At 40.4% G+C, this 23,369-nt stretch overlaps 1 protein-coding gene across 1 annotated transcript; it reads right to left on the reverse strand.

The window, feature by feature from the left end:
* Window positions 1–2,807: 2,807 nt before the first annotated feature.
* On the reverse strand, window positions 2,808–16,705 carry wnt7aa (wingless-type MMTV integration site family, member 7Aa). The gene is made up of 4 exons (XM_049582561.1): window positions 16,167–16,705; window positions 15,567–15,793; window positions 12,627–12,898; window positions 2,808–6,859 (listed from the first exon to the last, which is right to left on the reverse strand). The coding sequence occupies exons 1-4, from the start codon at window positions 16,235–16,237 to the stop codon at window positions 6,380–6,382; spliced, it is 1,050 nt and encodes a 349-aa protein (XP_049438518.1). The 5' UTR covers window positions 16,238–16,705; the 3' UTR covers window positions 2,808–6,379.
* Window positions 16,706–23,369: the final 6,664 nt, after the last annotated feature.

A 23,369-nucleotide genomic window follows, 5' to 3' on the forward strand; every position in this document is an offset into this window, starting at 1 on the left:
GAGCATTTGTATATAAACCAACCACCCTGTGTTGTGTTGAATTTGTTTTTTTTGTTTGTTTTTCTTGCATGCCTCCACAGTGAACAAAGAATCCAAAAACTGAGAAAATACTTGATGACTTGAAGCCATAGGGGTCCACGTTAAACAACAGCAAAACTATATACTATAACAGCAAGCTAAAACATCCGTTTACAAACTCTCACACAACTCGTGCAGTATAATCTAGGTCTCATTTATCCAGTCGTATGCTCAGTACTTTTCAAACAGAACGCCCTTTCTGACAGAGAACTGAATGGAAAGCGAAACTTATCTATGCTCTCTTCAAAGACACACTCCACTGACAAAAACAATAATTATACCTAACTAAAAACCAGAGCTGCTGGTCTACTACTGCCATGATGGGTAATTTGTGTTATTGTGTGACTTTGGGGAAGTTTTCTTCACAAATTCAACATAACACAGGGTGAGTAATTGATACACAAATGCTCATTTGGGGAGTGAATTATTCCTTTAATATGTTTAGGGTTTTGGCTGTTGGTCCGACTAAAGAAGCAATTTGAATGTCATGTTGGCACCAGGAACATAATTTATTGTGAAATTTTATAGACAAACAGTAATTAGAAATATTGTTAGTCAGATTTAAGTAATATCTCATCAGTTTCTCACTTTCTAATAAGCTGTCAGCAAAGGCCAGTAAGTAATCTGCACTTATAAAGGTCAATACATTCATAAAGGGTTTGACATTAATCCATCAGGTGTGCAGTTGTTAAAATCTTGTGAAATAGATTTTGGTCCAAATCATCTGCAGCTCTTTTCCAGACGGTCTTCCTTCAAAACTCTCTAACAAGTCAAAGCAAGTGTGATGCTGGAGGAGGATAAACACCAGCCAGGCAGTGCTGACAAAACAGACTCACCTCAAGGTCCATTTCATAGCTGTTTAGGAGCTTTTGAATGAAATCACATGATCTGATGTCAGTGTTTGCCCAGTTGACATGGAACTGTAGATGTTTACATTTCTATGTTTCTGAGCACTTTAAAGACTTCTCATTCATGTTGTCTTAAAGGTCTAGGGTGTTGGGTTTAGTGGCATCTTGCGGTGAGGTTGCAGATTGCAACCAACTGAAACTAGAACCAGTGTTTCGTTTGTCTGTTCTGGGCTACAATAGAAACAACATGGCGGACTTCATAGAAGGCGTTTTTATGGATCCCTCTGCTTATTACATAAAGTCCTCTACTGCTGTGTCTTGATTGGCTAATACAAGCCCTAACCATAAGCTCTTTGTTGTAACCCTAACTATCTTCAACTGCGACACATTGACGTGAAGAGTACTAGCCAATCACAGCATGTATACTAGCCAACCACGGCACAGTAGGGGGGACTTGCCAAGAAACGCAGCGAGATCCATAATAGCGTCTGTAGGAGGGGCCATTCCCTGTGTTGTGATAAACAACTCATTGTAAGGTAACGAACACAATGATTCTTAGTTACAGGTTATTATAAATAAATGAGAATATTGTTATGAAGTTATCCTTCCAATATATCCCCATAAAGTCTACACACTGCGCCTCTAAAAATTGAGATTGAAAGTTTATGGTTGAGCTTGGAAATAGCAGTTGACAGTTGAAATGATATGGTACAGTATGCCACATACCATAATAGTACCATGGTGCTACTGACATTACCATGGTAGGCACTTACTATGCAGATGACAGGATAATTACTATGATATGTTCAAAGGTAAGTGCTTGTGAACCTCAAAATGAACCACGGGAGCCAAATTCAGTTTATTTTAATTGTGATATTGAATGTTAAACAACTTAGAATGTTGCTTTATAATATATAATATATAAAATACACGAATCTCCAGAACACTATTAAATGGACATTGGGTTGAGACTGTCTCCATGGTCAACAATGAACTTTCAGTTTAAACCAGCCTGATATTTTCCACAATAATAATGCAACATAATTGCCTATAACTGAACTATAAATGAATTAAATCTACATTAATGAGGCTTTTATGAAGGAAGTATTTTTAGGAAGTAACAGATAAACAGAGGTATGCTAGTGAATGAAGAGGATTGGTCCAGATAAACTATATAAGATAACAAGATAATCAGCATGTTTATGTATCACTGCTCCATCTGTGATTGTGTCTGTTTCATGTTGACAGAATTACTTAGAGGCCGTATCATTAAATTTGTGAATAGAAAAGTGAAGCACGTAACAAGGCAGTGCTCTGTCAGACACTCAGATAACGTTGTTGAGTTCTCAGTGACAGAGCCTTGGTGTTACTCTCAGCAAGGCTGTTTGGCCAGCTGCCTTTTGAAAGCGTCACTCTATTGAGGCAAAGTTTAGCTGAGGAATGTTTTGTGCCGATTATTCTGGGAGTGAAGACCTTTTCTATTGCTCAGATTGAAATCCTTCTTGACATCATCCCCTTGCAATTGTAAAGCCCCCTCCCCGCTTGCGTCCCATTTGCCATTTCCACAAAATAAATAGCATCCAAATTTTATCTGGGTTTTGCATGGTTACCATTTTGTTAATGGGCAGTCTGGCCTCTTGATGAGACGAAGAGCATTTTTGGGGGGCACAGTGTGGTTGTTGTAGCAACGTTGTTGAGGAGTGAATGAAGCAGATGTCAGAGTAATCCATCAGCCGGCAGCTCCACACTCCCACTGCTCGCTGCTGTGGCACCCTCTGCTCCACAGCCCTCAATCACACCTACTTCACTCTGATCTGATGAATAAGACCTGAAAAATGTGTATTAAATACAAAATGACCTCCCTCTGTTAAGTCTGAGACAACATTTATTAACCAAAGATGAATGAAATAACAATGTGGTTTTACATGAAATACGTCAACAATGACCTCAGATTAAGAGCACTACAGCAGTTGGGTGATATAATTTCATCAGTTCAATCATATACAAGAACAAGCTTTAATGAGGACTGAGTCAGTATTGACCGGCACTAGAAACTCTTTATAATGACCGAAACTGGATGGTTTTTGCAACCATAACCAACCCGAAGGCAGTTTTACCAATTATCGACCTGTCATGATACTGTACAGTCACGACTGGTGCTTAGTGTTCCTGTTTAGGATCAGGACTGGGCATCACATCGTCATACTTATTAGGCACAGACCGGAATGTGTCCGCCGAGCTAAGAGTCAAAAGTTTCGATTGAATTCTACATCTGGATTCTTTGTCTTAATTATTCCATAATCAGATATTTCATGATCTAATCAAAACTTTATTGTATTTATTATTTATTTTATGTATTGTCAGTGTTTGTACTTATATCTACAAAAAATAATGCAGTTATTCATATACAACCCACGTAATTGTGAGCCAGGATGTGACCTATGCACTGCATTCTGTCCTCCTCCATAGTCCAATATTCATACGAACACTGTGTGAGGTCATTAACAGTAAAAATAATGGATGTAGCTACTGTGATGTCACCGATTGGTTTGCGGACTCCCAAACTGAAGCCTTCAATTTGGCATGACGGCCAGGGCCATCTTGGGCCGGAAATGACCCTATTTGGGCAAGAGGGAGGATGAGCGAGGGGTGGATCTGATTGAGAAGCTAAGGACATATAAACTATATAAAAATTCACCCCCATAAAGTTGTCATGAGGGGTGAAATTAGCTTTAGAGATGAAAACTGTTTTTTGTTTCAGGCAATAAACATGTTTATTCCTTCTGTAAAGTTGGGCATTTTATCGTGGGTGTCTATGGAGATTGACTCGCTTCCCGAGTCAGCCTCAAGTGGCCATTCAAAGAACTGCAGTTTTGGCACTTCCGTGTTGGCTTAATTTTTCAGCCACTTGATGAGGATATGCTAAATTTTTCCAGCAATATAATGGCCAACAATACACAGCTGGGATCTCTTAGTGGCGCAGAGGTAAGGCACCAATCATAAATCCCAAGGTCATATCCACTCAGGGACATTTGTTAAATATCATTCCCCATCCATCTCCCCCAATCTCTCTACGTTTCACTGTCTAATAAAAGGCCAAAAAATATTTAGGCCTAGGCTGTATGAACTGATACCCAGCCCCAGTCGATGTTGGTGAGAGACTTGACACAAAAGCACAGTTGTGGATCACTTGCAAACCCTATAGAGAGCCAAAGTGACACTGTTACTCTCAGATTCTGTCCCTGAAGTATTGTAACCTCATTCACATCACATATGTGGGAACACAGATGCTAAAGATCCAATCTTGGAACATAACCTTGAAACAGTATGACATGTGGTTCAATCTCTATGTCTGGATAATCTAACATTTATTTATGTTTAATATTTATGTTTTTTTTAACATCATGTTTAACAAACACCACTGAAGACCTTTGTGGGTTACATTTTACCAGCTAGTCATGACAGAGTAACACAAACGCCAGAGATTACAGCTAAAAGATGGAAAGATGACAAAAAGACTGAGAGTGGATATCGTAGATAGGGGAGAAACCAACAGTTAGAATGACGTATTACTTGTACAACACATTCTCACTCCCAGCTCGTCAAATATCGCTATTTAGTCAGTGGACTTTTATGTTAACATTTGACACGCTAGGTATCCTGGGTTGTTGACATTCTGGGATGCCGTGTCAGTTTACGCCTGTTACATGCATTGTGTCTTTTGATGGTACACTTCTGTTTTCACGGGAAATGTACAGTTTCTGCTCGCTAGATGCATTGTCTTTTTAAAAATAAACCTGCAACATCAGTAAAACACCTTGAATTTATGTTTATTTCCTTGTGCAACAAAAGCACATGGTTAGGTTTAAAGGAAACATCATGGTTTGGCTCAACATTCATACAGGAAGCAAACACCGGGTGGAAATCTGGTGTTTGTTGGACCAATTTGCTGCCCCGCCTGTCTGCCCTATACAGACTTTCCAGCTCCTTAAATTATGTTGTTGTCTGGCGGTGTTTCAAACAGACGCTGCCCAGTGGCATTATGCACTGACACTATATGATGGGGTATCATACCACTGTGAATGGATGCCTTTTTTGTTTTGTCTGGTGCCAAAATCAGTGACCAAGCTGCGGTATTTGATGACTTCGGAATGAGAACAGGTTGACTGGTAATACTTACTACAGGTGTATTACGCTGTTAAAAAAAATCATAGTAAACTAGCTGTAGTTTTGGAATGCTAACAGATTTATTTGTTTAACTTTATTAAAATTCAGAGGGGTTCAAATTTTCATGGCAAGTGCTGTAGTAGATACCAATTTAACTTAGAGTATGGAACCACAAAAACACAGTTGACTTTTTTAGAAAGACAGATAAAAGGCACAACAGATAGCTGAGTCATTTAAGCTAACGTTGGTACAGTAGCTAGCGTGGAGGTGACATCAGGACTTTGGCTCTCTATAAGTAACAAAGCAGGTGAGTAAAGTTTCCTGAAATGGGTTACAAGTTACAATGTGGCACATTTCAATATAACATTATTATCTTCTACTGCTGAGGAACAAGGCACATTTTTAAAACAGTGTTTCAGTGGTAAACTCAGTAACTGAACAGTTAGAAATGCTAAGGGAAAATATCTTACATAAAGATAGAAAATAAATAAAAAAATATATAAAAATAATCTCTTACAAAATATATTCTATCAACTGACATTAAGGGAAATTTATGTCTGGAAGCATTCGTTTGCTCCTGGTGGTGTCAACTTAGCTTAAAGAGTCAATATGGCTGCTCAGTCACAAACTCCAGAACATTCCAGACAACTAGCAGCAAACTGTGGGGGAGGGGACAGAAACATGTAGAAAACAATACTATCATACCGAGCCCAGGATCAGTAGTTTAATGTTCTTCTGCTAGGCTTAACGCAAATAGGCTGCAGACACTCAAATATGTCTTTCAGTCGAGTTCAGCTCTGACCGTGTCAGTTTTCAGCTCCAGTGTGTAAGTTGTCTATCAACAAAAAAAAAAAAATCTTTTTGTTTTTATGTGCACTTGAAGGCATCTGCACCAACTTAAAACCTTACCAGATATAGTTAACAGTGAATTTAAAAATCATCAGTAGTTTTCTCATTTAATAAATTATTAGTCTATAAAACTATGACTGTTTGAGGTGAGTTATGCCAATATGTGGCCTGAGATAAGTCAAGCCTGGGGCAGGACATGGCATTCAAATCAAAATGTAAAAAAGGAATTTATGAGTCCATAAGTTTAGTCCAGTGTCATGGCAGATGTCCATTGGCATCAGTATAATCAACACACATTGGAGGAACCGGTTGTTGTAATTGTTGTAATGCCAACACTGCAAGGCATCACTCCACATACGTGTATCAGCCACAGAGAATCCTTATTCTTAAAAAGTCCAGTCTAGCTGTGCATCTGAATACACGTCCAATAAATATTTCTATTTACAGGTATACACCTCTGTCCTCTCGCTGCAGGTGTTGCATTTCACATAGCAGCACCACAGGAACTTGCAGTTGCACTGCCAAACGCGTGAGTACTGGTGTGTGTTATATCCTCGACCACAACACATCAGGTCGCAGCTGTTGGGCTGCAGGGCCGTTTTGTTGCACAGGCGGCCCTGTGTTCCCATGCTGCCGGTCAGAGGGTCGGCCTCGCAGTAGTTGGGCGACCTCTCGATGTAGACCAGATCTGTGTCCATGGGCTTGCGGTAGGAATGGGGTTTCTTGATCTTTAGGAAGGTGGGGCGCTTGTTGCGGCTGGCTCGTACCGGTTCCACGTGTACAGCCTGGTTGTACTTGTCCTTGAGGAGGTATCCCAGCTGACGGAACTTGGGGAGCGTTGTCCAGCATGTCTTGGTGGTGCAGGATCCCGACACACCGTGACACTTGCACTCCAGATGCATGCCCTTCTCCAGGACCTACAACAAAGAGGAAAAGCTGAGATGAAGCAAGGTTACAAAGTTTCAACCTGAAAAGTGTGCTGAGTTACAATTGCTTGACTGAATCCAGTCACATTAACTTATTTAATTTGTTTTGATTTATTTGTTTCTACTGCACCATCATCAGAGCTTTCCCGAATAAACTGTGCCAATCTATGATGTTTTACACTATCAACAGATCAAAGTTAAGAAGCTCTAACATTGCACACATTTCTTACTGTTTGTTTGTTGCTGTCTTTCCATAATTAGCAAGTAAGAAACATCCGAGTTTGGAGAAATACTCAGTCTTACATATTGCACGAATACTTCAACAGGTTGAGACAAAAGTTTTCTAGCATTCCAAATGAATGTAAGCATTCCAGAGATCTCAGAGCTGCTACAGTATGTCACCCTATGGCCAGTAGCTATGTATGTGCCATTCTTTTACAAGACAGAATGAGCCTCAAAGCACATTCATGGAAGAAACACACTCACACAGAAGCACAGAAAGTCTCTGAGTTCATGTTTGTCCTGTTATTCAGTGTTATGAATGGTAAACATCTTTAACCACTCTGAGAGTGGAAGGTACAATTTGGGACATACCCTATATTCACATTTCAGGCATTTAACAACAGTGTAATAATATAAAGTTACTACAGCACAAATATTAGAAAGTTATATACATTTATACACACTATACTTTTCATAGGAGCAGATAGATTTTCACCCAAATTTAACAAACTAATGCCCTATAAGGTTTCTCTATATCCTGCTGCAAAAATTGAATTATCACTTTTATGTGAACAGCCTGAGAAATGTATCCATTAGATGCAAAATAGAGACAAATAAGTGATATTGTTCATTTCAGTCAGTTAGAAAATCAGTAATTGATTTGCGCTGCACATCATATTTTGCATTATTGTGGTTTTTAAAACCTGGTTTTCATGAAAATAAATAGGAGCCCTAAATATTGTGCATCTCTGCAAACACCTCAGAGACCATGCATATTTTGTCTCATGCCTATGCAAAGCAATCTGGTTTTACTTCACACCAGTGTTGTGGTGAAGACCACCTAAACCAAGACCAAGTCATGACCACGACAGACTGTACCAAAACCAAGACTTTGAGGAGTTGAGACCAAGTCAAGACCAAGACCTAGGCAGGGCAAAACCGAGACAAGACCAAGACCATGGACAATGGACGACACACTCATGTTTAAATGTGGGACTTGCAAACCATATGCACTCCTCAAACATAGAAAACACAGAAAACAAATGAAGATTCCTCTTCATTTACCTCTTTTGTCAGCAAACATACAAACAAACACAAAGGATCAGAAATCAACTTCACCACCTTTATTCAAAACTTCTTTTTGCACATGCAATTCAGTGATAACCCCACACAGTCTTGACCAGTATTGAATTAAAAACCCAACTCCGTATTGTCCGAGACTGAGACAAGACTGAGTAGAAAAGTCCAAGACGAATCTGAGACCTTCAAAGAGTCTTGACACCAAGATCGATCTCAAGTACCACAACACTACTTCACAGGTCTACTATCTTGACAAACTGCTTTGCTGTAGACAAACAGGTAATGTGACCACAAAACTTCTTCTTGGTGTGTAGTTAGAATAAGATGAATCTGTATGAGGCAATTAATTCAGCGGAAGCCGGATTAATTTATGAGTTCTTCTCGTGAAGACATGGAGGCATTTACAGCGAGCAGGCTGGCAGCGGTGAAAGGCCTTTTCAGGGTTAGAGTGGAACCTTTTGGTGTATTTGGCAAAGCAGCCGGGGTATTCTCTGTGTGCCTCGAGTTGAATGACATCAGCCTACCCTCCTTCTTCCGTACTGAGTGGGAACCCTCGCTGGCATTAGAGAAGCCTCACCCTGCTTTTTAATTATTCCACTGTGATGTGGCCTCAGACTTTCTGGAGTCTCGTGGAGTAATTGTCAAAAGCCCTGGATGCATACAGCTTAGTGTGGTCATGCCCTCAAGACCTGACAAACATTTAATTCATGGAGTTCAGTGAAGTGAAATGCCAACCAAGCTGCCATTGTTTGTCTAACAGAACCCATGTAAGCCTCCCGTGGCACCTTTTACACTATTGTTTATTCTTCTCCAGAAATTTGAAGGTTGGCACTCAAAACAAACACTGACACACACACATTCTCATCTCCGAGTAAACATGAAAGCCTTACTACAATAATTACAGAGGTATCAGTTTAGTAAGTGTATATTAAGAGATTCTCACACTGTATCACATTCTGACTGATGCCAGACCTCAAATATGAAGTTGCCTCCCCTCAAAGCCGAGTCCAGAGAGATGAAAGTCCTCCTGAATGGGACCACAACCTGTCACTATGGCACTGACACAAGGTCTCTCGAAACAAGTTCACTTCTCAGTTTTTCGATTTTTACACAAAGTCTTCTAAAAATATATTTTCATGTATAATCCTTTGATGGAAAGAAGTGCATATTGAGGAATTTCCACAAACAGAAACAACAGAAGATATTTTTGCACTCTCAAATAGAAAACATTTGAGATAATGTTTATTGCTACAGAAGCCAAGGATGACCATGCATTCAATAAGTGTTTTTTAATGCTGTTATCTCGAGAAAACAAGCTTTGTTATCTCAAGATAACGGGATAATCAACCTGTTATCCTGCTGTTTCCTTTTATTAGGCTACTTGTAATGTTTATCAGAGATCAGGAGTGCCATGCCAGCATGCATAAATAGCTGTAGTAACTGATTTAAATGTCAAATCAAGCAGTAGCCATTATTGATCAAAGCATTAGACTGTAGGCTTCTATCAACGTCTAACAAAGGCAGAACTTGCATTGGGTCTTTCTGCTCACATTTAGATTAGTCCTCATCATTTAAGAAGAAGACTTGCTGGAGGAAGGCTGAAAGCAGGTGTGATCGGATGAACAAGACACTCATTTTTTAATTTTCTGTAATTGTCATGTGAACTTGAAATCAGCTTTTTTTCTCGTTATAACAGCTCATTCATGAAATAATAAAATAATTAACTTGAGATCTCAAGATAACAGCATTAAAATAAGTCATTTCAAGCATGGCCACTGTCAGCTTCTGTACATTGCAGCTGCTAATCATTCTCTTTTTACAGCATGCACATCAAAGCTTCAGCATTGGCACAGTATATTCTAAAACCATGATGGGGTCAACAGATGTTCTCATACATGCAATATAATAAGAATTAAAAGACAATGAAATGGAGATGGAGCGCAATTGTGATTTGGCTGTTAGATACAATTTGACTGCATTGCCTGTTAAGCTAGCCTCTCCGTCAGCCTACTAATTCTAAACGGTTGTTTTCTAGTTAGAAGGTTAAAATGGAAGCAAATGGTTCAGAGCGGTGATCACTATTTCCAGTCATTGTGCTAAACTAAGCTAACAGACTACTGGCTGTATCTTCATATTTACCATACAGTTAGATGGAATGCCACAAGTCTCCTTATTCCTTTGATGCCAACCTTTACTGAATTTTTAGGACACATGAACTGCACACGTTACTTTAACCTTCAAAATCTGATGTCTTTACAGACCTTAACTAGTAAATCGAAACGCTTTGGGTTAATAAGGATTAGTACAGTATTCTTAGAAGTTTACTTCAGACTTCCACTGATCGATCATGTGCCTGCTGTGGCTTTTCCGGTGAATTGCTTTCTTGTGGGGCCATTTTGTGGACAGTCCTGCAGTTTCTATTGATCTGTCACTTAGCTCCCTGTCAGAGTCTGGCTAATGCACTCTCATATGGTCATGGTCCTCCTGGGTTCACCTCACTGCACGTCTTGTCATACTCTGTTACCTCATGACTCTACACTATTTTTGTTTTCTAAATAACAGTAGGATTTGAACACACTTTGTACTCAGGGGATCCTGATTTTACTTTATTCCTGTGTAAACTCTCCCTCGTCTTGGTGATGTACGCTTTCACTGTGTCATTGTAACAAGTGAGCAGTCAATCTCAGGCCCATACCGAAATCATACCAATCAGCTAATCAACAAACTATGTGTAAAGTTTGCATATGCTTATGAAGCAAAAATTGTAAATGCACCAGAGTGAGAAAATAATATATCCCAACATACATAGGCTAAAACAGGGCTGAATGATACGATCTAAACTATAATTTTTTTTTTTTACCAGATTTACCTTGATTAATTTACAGTAAATGTAACAATAATTCTTTTCCATACATCTTTGCATGCATATCTGATCAAATATGTTTGATCTGTTAAATCACTCTATTACCAGTTAAATATACTGGGCTGTTGGCTGATTGGTTGGTTGAACTTCTGGTTAGATGCCACTACTGTTGTAGCAATATCCAGTTTACAGACATTTATTAGCTCTTTTAACTAGAAAATCCATAAGTGCAATATTGCATTCTTTTGCAATGTGTTTATAATGCAAGTTGACGTCGCAACTATAATTAAAAAACAATACCGTGCAGTGTAAGTAAATACTGCATACATAAACTTTTTACTGTACGTTTTAAAACAATGTTGTTTCCACTCTCTGCCAGTGTTCCTTTTTGTGTATCCCCTACCAGTAAGCTGCTTTGCGTTTACTGTTCTGTTCTTTTTTGTAACTGTGACAGATTCCTTACAGATGATTATTTTCTGCAGCTTTAGATCAACTGATCCCTGACTCCTCAGCTAAGCTGCAGTTTAGAAGACTACCGTATCTCTGTTGCACCTCAGTTTCCCTGGAGCGTCAGACAGTTTAATGTCCTTAATACCTTCAAAGAAGTTCTTAATATCACCGCTTAAATGTCAGCCTTTCATTTCTAAACAGCATTCACTGTCACCTGACTTGTGGCTCAGTCATCAGCCTTGAACTCAAGACTCTGACTCGGCCGTAAGTGCGACTGAGTTTGCCTGACTACATGTGTCAACTATGGATGCACCCATCCAATAGGCTGGATCTGGTATTGGCCATGACGTGACCAATCCACTTTAAGAACACTCTCTTTGTCCATGTCGTTATAAAATTCAGCCTTTCCACTACCAGTCAGCAGGCTGCTGACTCAGCTCTCATATTACATTTAACTGATCCCATGAGCTCCATGTGGTGCGGTAGACAGATTTTAAACTTGGAAAAAAGAGCTCTCTGGTATCAGAATGGTAATCAGTACCAGCAGATATCCCGAGTTGAAGTACTGGGGTTGGGAAAAATTCGATTGGAGCACCCCTAGTGTCAAACCTGACAGACTGCTGCCATGTCCTTGTGGTATCCTTCCTCTCAGCCAAGGCGTGCTAGCATAGCTCTTGCAACCATTAACAGCAAGTAAAGTAGTGCCTATAGACAATGTTTGCATCAGATATTCTCTGACTGGTCTAGATTTTTTAACACTTGCAGATGATAATGCACAGTTTGCATGTTTATTATTAGACTTTTGGAAGCACATCTGTAACTGCTTGTACTTTGTGCATCATGCTTTTTGAGTTGTACTGCTTCCAGGCATGCACAAGAGAGAATCAGTGCAGTGGTCATGGAAGTCAGATGTTTTGGAGGCAGTAGATCGATGCATGGGTTTATTGTACGTGCTGAATCATTATCAATTCAGTTATTCACACATACTTTATATTTTGTCACTTCATGCTGAAGTCTTCACGTTAAAAGCATCCACTGTAAATGACTTATTGTCAGGTCATTATGATGAAATATGAAATAAAGTGTCTTCTTGGATCTGTTACAATAAATAAAAAGTTAGATGACAGAATAACACAAGCATACCTTGCGTCCCACTTCATTGTTATGTAAATTCATGAGAGTCCTGGCATTCTGCTTGATCTCCCGCGCGTCCACAAACACCTTAGAGAAACTCAGGCCGTAGTGGATGTCTGCAGAGCAGCCGCCCCACTTCCAGCCCTCCTCCTGGTTGTAGAAACCCTGCTTCTCCTTGTCGCAGCCGCAGCCGCTCAGACTCCCCTGGGTGCAGGCCGCAGTGACTGCATGGGCGACCCCGGCAGCAATAATAGCATAGGTGAACGCAGCCTCCTTACTGCCTGTGATAAAGAGGAAGTACATTTTTAATCACAATTGCCGACAACAGAATTCACTATTTCAGGTTCTGTCAAGACTCCTTACATACCTGGCATAGCTGCCTCCAACCAAATCATAAAATACATGAGCCAGGCCAAGTCCAATTCATTAATCAAGCTCTCTTAAACAGATAAACTTCAGGAGGAAGCTCTGAATCTTGCAGAAAATATAATGGAGCAGTTTGGAGAGGAAAAGGGGAAAACAGGACAGTTTCATTGTCTCTATAGTGAGTTATGATCGAAGAAGCGACAGGACTCTAACTAGTCTCTAAATCTGAGAGGATAATTAATTTATTTCACCAATTAAAAGTCAATCTGCTGAGCATGTGTGATCAGTAAAGATGATTCTTTTAGACCATCCAGTGGGAGATAAATCATTAAATATTTAGGCATCATTTTTGGCCCTGGTCCGAACTGCCGTCACACTGGGATCCACCCTGTGGAGATGAATCTGAGAGGCATGCAGAGCCTCCCTACATGGATGGATTTCCACTCCATAAATCTGAGTGCTTCAGGTCAGCTGCGTTTTTTAATTAAAATGGAGAAAATTCCTGTTGGAGCACATGAGAAAAGCATCCAAAAATGACAGTAAGCCGATAAAATCATCATCTTTATCAATTAAACTGCTTTTTAGACATTTCAGGTCACAGTTCTCTTTCAAACAATGAAGTTTATGTGCAACTGTTGTGCTTAACTGGAACAAGTGGATGTGATTCTTCGAGTACCACGCTCACATTCACAAGCTTCAAATGCAAATTAAAAGGAGTGTCAAACACAGAAGCATCCTGGCATCAAATGTGTAAACCTGGGATATTAAACAGCCTTCACAGCCAGTAAAGAAGCAGTCAGCACCCACAGTGAGTTACTTCAAGTAGCCAGCTTGGTGGGTGGGGATGATACTTGATCCTAATGCCAAAATACTGTACATTGCTGCATCTCTGCCAGCAAAAATCCTAAATTTATGTATTCTGTCAGCTATCAGTGTTCCAGTCCGCTGAAAGGAAACAATGGATTCAGACAGTATCTGCGCCGGGCAGCTAGACCTGAGCAGGGCACGAGCTGACCTGCTCTCTCCTGGAACTCAGCCTGATCCTCAGCTAAATTTGGGTAAAATATGGATTCTGAGCTGAGTTTTGTTCAAATGTGAGGATGATACGCATAAAGAGTGTGGTTCTCTTCTGAAGCAGTGGTCTAAAATCATTCCTCTGCCAAAGCTGCAGGACCTGGAGGTAAAATTGTAAACCTAGAAGACAGTACTTGTCTGAACTTGAAGCTTTTGGGGGAAAAGTATTTTATGAACATACATGACGGTGGTTTAGCTGAGAGTAGATAAAGAGCGTGTAGGTCTGCATGTTACAAGCTGCAGAATAGCAACAAGCACAGTACAGTTACAGTATGCAGTCATGATGAAACACACTGAGATGATAAGACAAAAGTATCGCTAAAGTATGCCAATGTATCACTGTAAGTTTTGCACTTAATGAACTGTACTCATAGGAAGCTTTAACACTGTTTGACCAGTGAGGCAAAGGCCCATGTGTTCAAACATCAAGCTGTATGCAGTGTTTAACTGGGTGCATCAGACCGGTAAGGCAAGCTGGGTTAGAGGAGTCATCCAGTCTGTACTCATATTTGTTGCAGCTAATACTACAACCATTTCAGCCAATATAATATAAGGCCGTCATGTATAAAGCAACAATCAGCACACGTTAAAGACTCAATTGAGCCGCAATCCTTCACGACACTTGAAGTGAAAAATGACACCCCAGCTCTGCATCTCTGTCTCTGAGATGACAGGGTGCACTCAAAAGGACAAGACAGTGGAAAAGCAGCACGTTAAACACGATTCCCCACTTATTTCCGCAGTCCTGTCTTTGGAGCAAGCATCGCCTGGAGCCTTGTTCCACACACAGGATAAAATCTGCAGCTTATTTTCCCACCGAGAGCAGATGCACTGAGTCTGAGCTTCAGTCTTACAGACATTTGTCAAAGTGTCAGAGGTCGAGCGCCTCAGAGGAATGCCTTCTTGGACTATTTATGGACAAATTATAGCAAATTTCTGATATTTTTTTACGACTTCCCAAAAACTTTTGTAGACAGTAAACAGTACAACTCAAGAAAACATGCATGTGTTGATAACTGTGTGGAAACAACACGCAGTTATCAAGCTGCTGGTGTAAAGTTTTGCAGCAGTTTATAAATGAAGCAGCTTATTTCTCACTAATATGTACTTTATTAGTTGAAAACAATCCTGTGAGCACTCTAACTATGGAGATTAAGGCACGCTGACATGTTTCAACAGTGTCTTTTATGGCACTGTGGCAGAAGAGCTCAATGATGAAGTGGATCTCTCAGTGTAATTAACATTTAGCTGCTTAAAAAATAAAAATTCTAAATCCTGATACTCTAATGCATTGTAATTGTATAGACTCCTATGTCATATAAATACAAAGCATTATAATTACTTTAAATCCATATCAGAACCCCACAGAATAATGTGGGAATTTAATAACTAATTTAATGTGAAATAAAAATATCTGGGTTTGCACATAGCACCAATAAATTTAATTCACAAATATGCATTTTTTCCTTGGTGCACAGCTTGTTAGAAACAAATCAAAGTGCAACATACCCACTTTGAGCTCTTTCCCGAACACGGTCCTCTCTGCCAGGGCCGAGCAGTTCCAGCGTCCGTGTCTGAACTGAAACTGACACTCATTGATCCCCATCTGAACTCCCTCTCCGATCACTATGATCGCGTCGGGCCGGCTCTGACAGATAGTCCTCTGACGGGGGGCCAAGCCGGGGATTTTATTGCAGATGATGCTGGCTCCCAGCGCAACCACCGATGACAGACCCCTGGAGAAGGCGAGAGGTTAAAATGTGGCGCTTTTTCTGTGGAAGTTCTGCAGGTGTCTTAATGCATCCTGTGTGTGAGGGGGTTATTCTGAGGAAACAGATACTGATCTCTGATTTATCAACTGCATGTGGTCTGATGCCATTTCCTACACCTCCTCAAATGAATGCAATAATGAATTTAACTATACACTTGCAGGAAATGCACAGCCAGACAGGACCCTACACCTCACTGTGGGGGCCCCTTATTTTGTCTGTCACTGGTGGGAAGCTCTACTCAAATCAAATGTTCTTACAATCTGCAACATTTTAACGCACTAGTTTTAAAATGGTGAGAAAAATGCCCAGGTACCTGCAGGACATCCCAGTAACTCACCCGATTTTCAGATACAATACTCCAAGGCACAGGAAAAAATGGAAAATCCAGCGCCGTGTCTTCCTACTCATGGTGCTGAGCCCAGCCGGTGGGTTAGTGCTCTGCTCTCACAACAACCAGCCTTACTCCTCCCCCGAGTCCCGCGGGCTGTCCAGGTGTCCAACAAAGCTCCTCGGGACAAACCCAACTCGTCCTGATTTCATTTGGTAGGTGTCCGGTGGTGCGAGCCTGCGGTGGAGCATTGGGGCTGTTGTTTTCAGGTAAGCAGCTCGGCTCCTCAGTGATCAGGCTCAGTGTGTGTATGTGTGTGTCTGTGTGTATGTGTGTGTCTGTGTGTATGTGTGTGAGAGAGAGAGTCTACCTTTTCTATCAGGGCGTGTTCTGCAGAGGATCTGCCTCTGAGCAGCCTGCAGGTACACGCTCAGCTCATCTGTCCCTGTGTCTGACACAGCTGCACACCTGACTGACCTCAGCCGAGACAAGGAGCCAGTTAGATATCACGCGCTCTCCCGGACGGACACCGGATCATCCGCGATCACTTCATGTCTGACAGTCGACAGACTACCGGCACTTTTTATTGATTTCCCAGCAGTGAAGCCCCTCCCACCGGCCCACTGTCATCCTGGCACGTTTTGAACCATCTCCACATCACGTCATGAGATGTGAGCTTCTTTTCTAAACCTATTCAGTAACACCAGCGGACAGTGGCCACTACAGGTGCTGTACTCAGGTACTGTCAGGAGGTATTTGTACTTGACTTGAGTATTTCCATTTTATGCTACTTTATGCCTCTACTAAATTTCAGAGGGAAATATTGTACATGTTGCTCCACTACATTTATCTGAACATCTTTAACAGCCAGCAGTGAAAGAAGTATTCGGGTACTTTACTTATATAAAATTAACGTCACACTGAAAATACTCCACTACAAGTAAAAGTCCTGCATCCAAAACCTCACTTATATATTATCAGAAAAATGTAAAGTATGAAAAGTCCTCATTCTGTTGCAAAGTGTTCCCTGTCAGTGTTTCACTATTATATACGATGTTCCTGGATTACTGCATAAATGTGACTGTTGCATTTTGCTGCTGTAGATGATTAGGTTTGGGTTTATTTTAACTCCTTTATATACTGTTGGGTGGTTAAATCTGCAGCAATGCATCATAGTCTATAAGATCATCATGTTAATAACGTGGCTGAGCTGTGGACAGGACGAGAATAAAAAATGTCATCTAAAAGTAACTAAAGCTGTCAGATAAATGGAGTAGACAGTATAATGTTTGCCTCTGTTATGTAGTGGGAGTATAAAGTTGGATGAAATAAATTCAATCAAGTGCAAGAAATTTGTAATATGATGTAATAAGTAATATGATATAAACACTTAAGTAAAATTCAAAATAAAGTCAGCTCTACCAGAGTACTTTTACTTTTGATACTATCAGTACATTTTGTTTGTAATACTTACATACTTCTACTTAAGTTAATATTTGATTGAACATTTGAGTCGTTGTAATACACTGTATAAATTGTATTTTTATTTGTGGTATTGCTAGTTTTACTTTAGTAATGGATCTGAGTACTTCTTCCACATCACACAGATCCACATCATTATTTTCCATGTTTGTTTTGAACAAGCTGGTGTACAGGTAGTCTGCCAAACACCATCAGCTTAAAGACTTAAACCATTCAGTGTCTATTAGAATGGAAAAAACAACTTCATGGACATAAAATATTGAAAAACAGGGAAAATTAAACATAGAAACAGAATTTAAGCCTTTAAATACTTTATTGAAATGCATCAAATGCTCTGGAAATCTACAATAACAGGAATAATATGTACTGCAATTGATATAAACTATTAGTCTCAATGACATCAAATTTTCTGATTATTTATGACTAGCATTTCTCCAATGACTCAACCTTCATGGTGGTCTTCAGTGTGGGGAAGATGGTTTAAGTTAAAGGACTGTAACACCATCTATTGACACAACTGTGTAACTACCATCAGCGTGTTCACAAGTGTATGGACAAATGAACCTGTCAGAGGGGCGGGGGTTAAAAGAAAAATGCACTCAGTTCCCATTAGGTGCAGCACACACAGAGGCACAGGAACCAGCCAGTGCTCCTATGCTGAGGCACTATGACCTGGCACAGGTCTGTCAGTTGTGTTAATGTGATGAAACACAACTTCATTCGGGATAATGCACTGTGTGTACAATATAAAGTAATAAAATAAGGTTGTTAGAGCTCAATTCTGACACAGGGCCACAAGAATAATGCAAGACAGTAGATACTGTACCCTGGCCTGTTTTAATCAAAGCATAAAGCAGCTGACACACAGTGAACATGAAGCTTCGGGGAATTTCCCTGCTTCGCCTGGTTGGGAATCCATCTTCGCAAAACTGGCTGGAGGCAGATAACATTTACACAGTGCCAGACTCAGGCTTAAAGAGGAGGCACCAGCTGCATGGGGTGATCATATTTAAAGTTTGCAATGATCTGCCCAGAGAATTCACCAGTGTTTTGCTGTTCACATTCTTTGTGGTTGTTAAAAAATGCACTACAGGGAATCACTGCTGTTTTTGTGAAGCAGAGAGACTAGATGTACATTTTGTTGTCCAACCCTGTGTTGTACAGTGACAATAAATAAACCTTGTCATTTACTTGAAAGAGTCTGGACAGCTACTGTACCCCTTGTTTTTAGAGATAGGATACTTACCAGTAATGAACATCCATATTTAGTACCATGCTGATTAACTGTTGGTCCAGAATTACTCATTGATTCAGATTTTATTTTAGTTATAGGTTTGTTCACATTGACAACATTTCGGCAAAAAAAATGTTCAAATAATTTTGTATCAAAGTGGATTCTATGTGACAGCCAAAAATACATCACAAATCACAGTAAAACCAAAAGCAAACCAAAAACAATCTTGTGTTTTGCACTGTGGAAATACTGAACTAACTCTCTGAGTAAGGCAGCTGAACATAATTTAAAGTTAACATAACATCAAATCAAAAACAGACAAAACTATGTAAAAACAACCAAAAATCAGATACTGCAAAAGGACAGTTTACAGAGGAAGCATACAGTATCTTTTGGGACGTCTTGAACACCCTCAGAGGGTCTCGTGGTCCCTGAAGCTCTCTTTCAAGATTAACATATGAATATAATTCAATATGGACAAAACTGAAGATATGCCACTCCTCAGGGAAGGCAATAGATTGTATAGTTATCTCCAAACAGGGCAAAATCACTACCCTACAACTATACAATCTACTACCTCACACTGTGTGAGCAACTGGGATAAATCTGCTTTAGAGCAAACAAAAACATCTTGATCCATGTGAGCACCGACTGAGAGCTGGCCTTCAGAGGACATGGAGCGTTGTCCGAGATGTGTGTTTGACACGTTGAGAAAGACAGTAGGTTGAATAGTTATCTCCCAGTGCGGGTGTGACCCTAAAACTATACAACCTACTACCTCATCCCACGGTGCAAACAGAGCTCTTTACTGCAGTGAAAGTGAAGACCAGGGCAGATTTAATGAAGAAGAGACTCCTGACATGGACAGCTGGGACCTTGAGCTGTGGAGAGAGAGTCACATTGGTCATGAGAAGTTAGGTTCTACATCAATGATATTCACACCCAAGGCAGGTTTTTAACATGTATGAACAAAGCAGGGTATTTCAACTCTTGAGTCTTTATAAACTTACTTTAAGGCCAATTAATACAGTGGGAACATCCCTAGTCTCAGGCCTCTTCCAAGAGAACCACGATGCAGTTTGTTAGACGAAACAAGCGACTGCAATCAGAGCCAACAAGAACTGACCCCAACATCTACAGTTTTAAGGGAAGGAATGATAACCTCTAGTATGTGGCAGATACTCACAATACAATACAATAGAAAATGAGTTGCTCCCCATGACTCATGTGGTTGCTCTTTGGGCACCTCTGCACAATTTCATCCAGCGCCCCGTCTGGAAAAACGACTAATTTAGGGACGATCAACCGCAAACTGCTCCATGCCAGTCTACGTAGATACAAACTAAAACACACCCAACAAGTCTGGATGTATATTTGAAGTTCAGGACCATGGATAGCAGCTGGCAGAGTATCAACTATTGTGCTGCAAAATGCACGCCGAACATCCGGATAAAACGTTCTGTTTACTTCAGTTATCCACATCAATTCGGACAGACATTATTAAAAAATTCAAATATATTCAAATGTGTGCCAAGAGTACGGTTTGCCACAACTGATTTGAACATTTGATGAATTTTAGTGTTTCATTTTGCCTTCATTTTCTTTAAAGTTTTAGCTGTAAATTTTATTTGACTAAAGCAGACCAGGGTATCCTGCACCGGTTTGGGGACGCCCCACCTTCCCTCAAATAAACAGGGCCTCTGCTGACATTAGAAGACAATATTACATTTTTATGAAATATATTATGCTGATTAAGCTTCAGAGGAAATCAAGCAGTGGTGCTACAGCAGGGGTCACACATTAAATGAGCAAGGGGATGTTTAAACCATCATCCAGTAACTACACTGAAAACGAGATGTGATGTGTCTGGATCAAATTTGATTCAACTGAGCAGGTAATTACTTTGAGCACCAACACTGTTGATCTACATAGCATTTTTTTCCATCTATCATTAAAGTTCAAGGAAACTTGATTCAAATGCGTCACGTTATTAAGCTGTGTATACTACAAGAATGTTGTCTCTGGCAGGTAATATCACATCCAATCCCTTTCACACACTGAGGTCCTGAAGGCTTGATTGAACAGGTTGTGGGGCTCTTTTGTTCCTCAGTCTGTCAACCTATTAAATCAGAGTATTGCTTCCAAGTAGCCTCAGTGTATGTGGGTCTAACACTGAACATATGAGGAATGATTGATCTGTTGCACTGCATTCATTTTTATAATGTCTGATGTGCTTTGTAGTATTGTTTTCTTGCCTGGTTAAATGTTTTGCATTTTTGTATTTAGCTGACATCCAGGGACATAAAATAAATTTTAGAATATTGCTTGACAATGAAGTGAACAAATCAAACAAATGATTATGAAATTTGCGGATGTATTTTTTGGACTAGGACATTTTAAATCTCCCAGAGCCCAGGATGACTTCTTCAAATGGCTGGTTTTTGTCTGAAAATTATCTTAAACCACAAGCAATTCAATTTTAGAATGTTTGGCCACTAAACAACATTCTGTTTGCTGGAGGAGTGAGTAACTTTATAATGAGGATGTGAAATTATACCATGAGAGTGCAATAATCAGCCAGTACCATTACAATGCAGACATGTCTGCACCAGACAGGGGAGGGTTATTTCCAGCTGCCAGCAGGAAGGCCAGCTGCCTACCTTACCCAATGTTAACACCCAAATCTCCTTTAACCTCTAAGCAAACACGGATGTTAGTCATTGTCCACATGAAGGGAAGCAACCCTTCAATTCATGACACTAGCATGTGCCCAGTACTGCCCCACAACATCATAATGATAGAAAATATTATTTCCATAGGGCGTGTTCTGGTATTTTGCTTGTTTGACATGCCTGTAGTTCAGGGAAGGTTGACAAAATTCAATAACCGTATAACATCAGAAGTTACTGAGACCAGCACCGACACTCCTTCAACAGGCAATGGAAGCTAACGAGCTAGCTAGTACTAATAATTAGCCAACGTGACTGGGCATTTAAGCAGCACAACATTTTATATGGATATTTTCACCTTTGGGAAAGTGCTGCTAAATGTGGTAATTAAAGCATAATATCTAATGTGCTTTAATCGCAGCACCGCACTCTGCCAGCTACGTCAGTTAACCACTCCTTACAACTTGCTAGCTAACCATATCGAGCTAACAGCTAGCTAGCAGCACGTTCCAGCATGGTTGTCCAGAAAAGCAAACGTCGGATAAAAGAACAGCAGCTGGCTCTCTCGCTACAAAATCACACCAATTGTTATTATAAAGCGTTTTAAAGAATACATATCCGGGCACTGAGGTTATTTCTTTAAAAAAAATTATGATTAATACAGTCTACCCACCTGTCTGCCATGTCGAAATGCTCCTCCACCCTCCGACTGCTTCTTCTTCGTGGTTTGTTGCGTAGGTTACACTGACGTTAAATGCGCATTACTCCTCCTGCTGTTTCGGAGTCTACACTACAGCAATAACTGCAATGGCTATGTATGTGTGTATTTGTGAATCATAAATACACTGCTCAAAAAAATTAAGGGAACACTTAAATCACACATCAGTGTCAACCTGCTCTCATCTATGACGAGAATGGGGTACCAGCGCCTAATCCTGGTGTTCTCTGGCAAATGCCAGGTGAGCTGCATGGTGCTGGGCTGTGAGAACAGGTCCCACTAGAGGACGTTGGGCCTTCCTGCCACCCTCATGCAGTCTGTTTCTGACAGTTTGGTCAGACACATGCACACCAGTAGCCTGCTGAAGGTCATTTTGTAGGGCTCTGGCAATGCTCCCCCTGTTCTTCCTCACACAAAGGAGCAGATATTGGTCCTGCTGCTGCTGGGTTGATGCCCTTCTACAGCCCTGTCCAGCTCTCCTTGTGTAATGGCTGGTCTCCTGGCATCTCCTCCATGCTCTTGAGACTGTGCTGGGAGACACAGCAAACCTCCTTGTGACCTCAGGATGTGCCATCCTGGAGGAGCTGGACTACCTGTGCAGCCTGATTGGGCTGCAGGTACCACCATGTGCTACCAGTAGTGACAAGGACACTAGCGGAACACAAAACTAGAGAAGGAAGGATAGATAAGGAAGGATAAGGAGAGATCAACTGTCTGTGGCCACCACATGTAAAACCATTCCCTTTATGGGAGTTGTCTTGCTTTTGCCTCTACATTGCACCTGCTGTCACTTTTATTTGCATCAAAGCAGGTGAAACTGATTCACAATCACTTGTGCTTCCTGAATGGACAGATTGCCATTCCTGAAGTTTAACTGAGTTGTTATCCTGTTACACTGTGACCATTAAGAGTTGCGTTAATTTCTTTGAGCAGTGTAAATATATCCATGTGCAGAAAAAGCCGCCAGCTTGATTTGTGATTTGCTTTCTTATACAAGATCCCCTTTCTTTGATATTTCCTGCAGTTAATAATAAGGTGTTCAACTCCTCCTCTTGACAGTATTTGTTAAAGGATGTTGGATTTCTTTTATTATTTATTTTTAATATTAT

This window comes from Epinephelus fuscoguttatus, linkage group LG1 (assembly GCF_011397635.1).
Source record: "Epinephelus fuscoguttatus linkage group LG1, E.fuscoguttatus.final_Chr_v1".
Taxonomy (NCBI): domain Eukaryota; kingdom Metazoa; phylum Chordata; class Actinopteri; order Perciformes; family Serranidae; genus Epinephelus; species Epinephelus fuscoguttatus.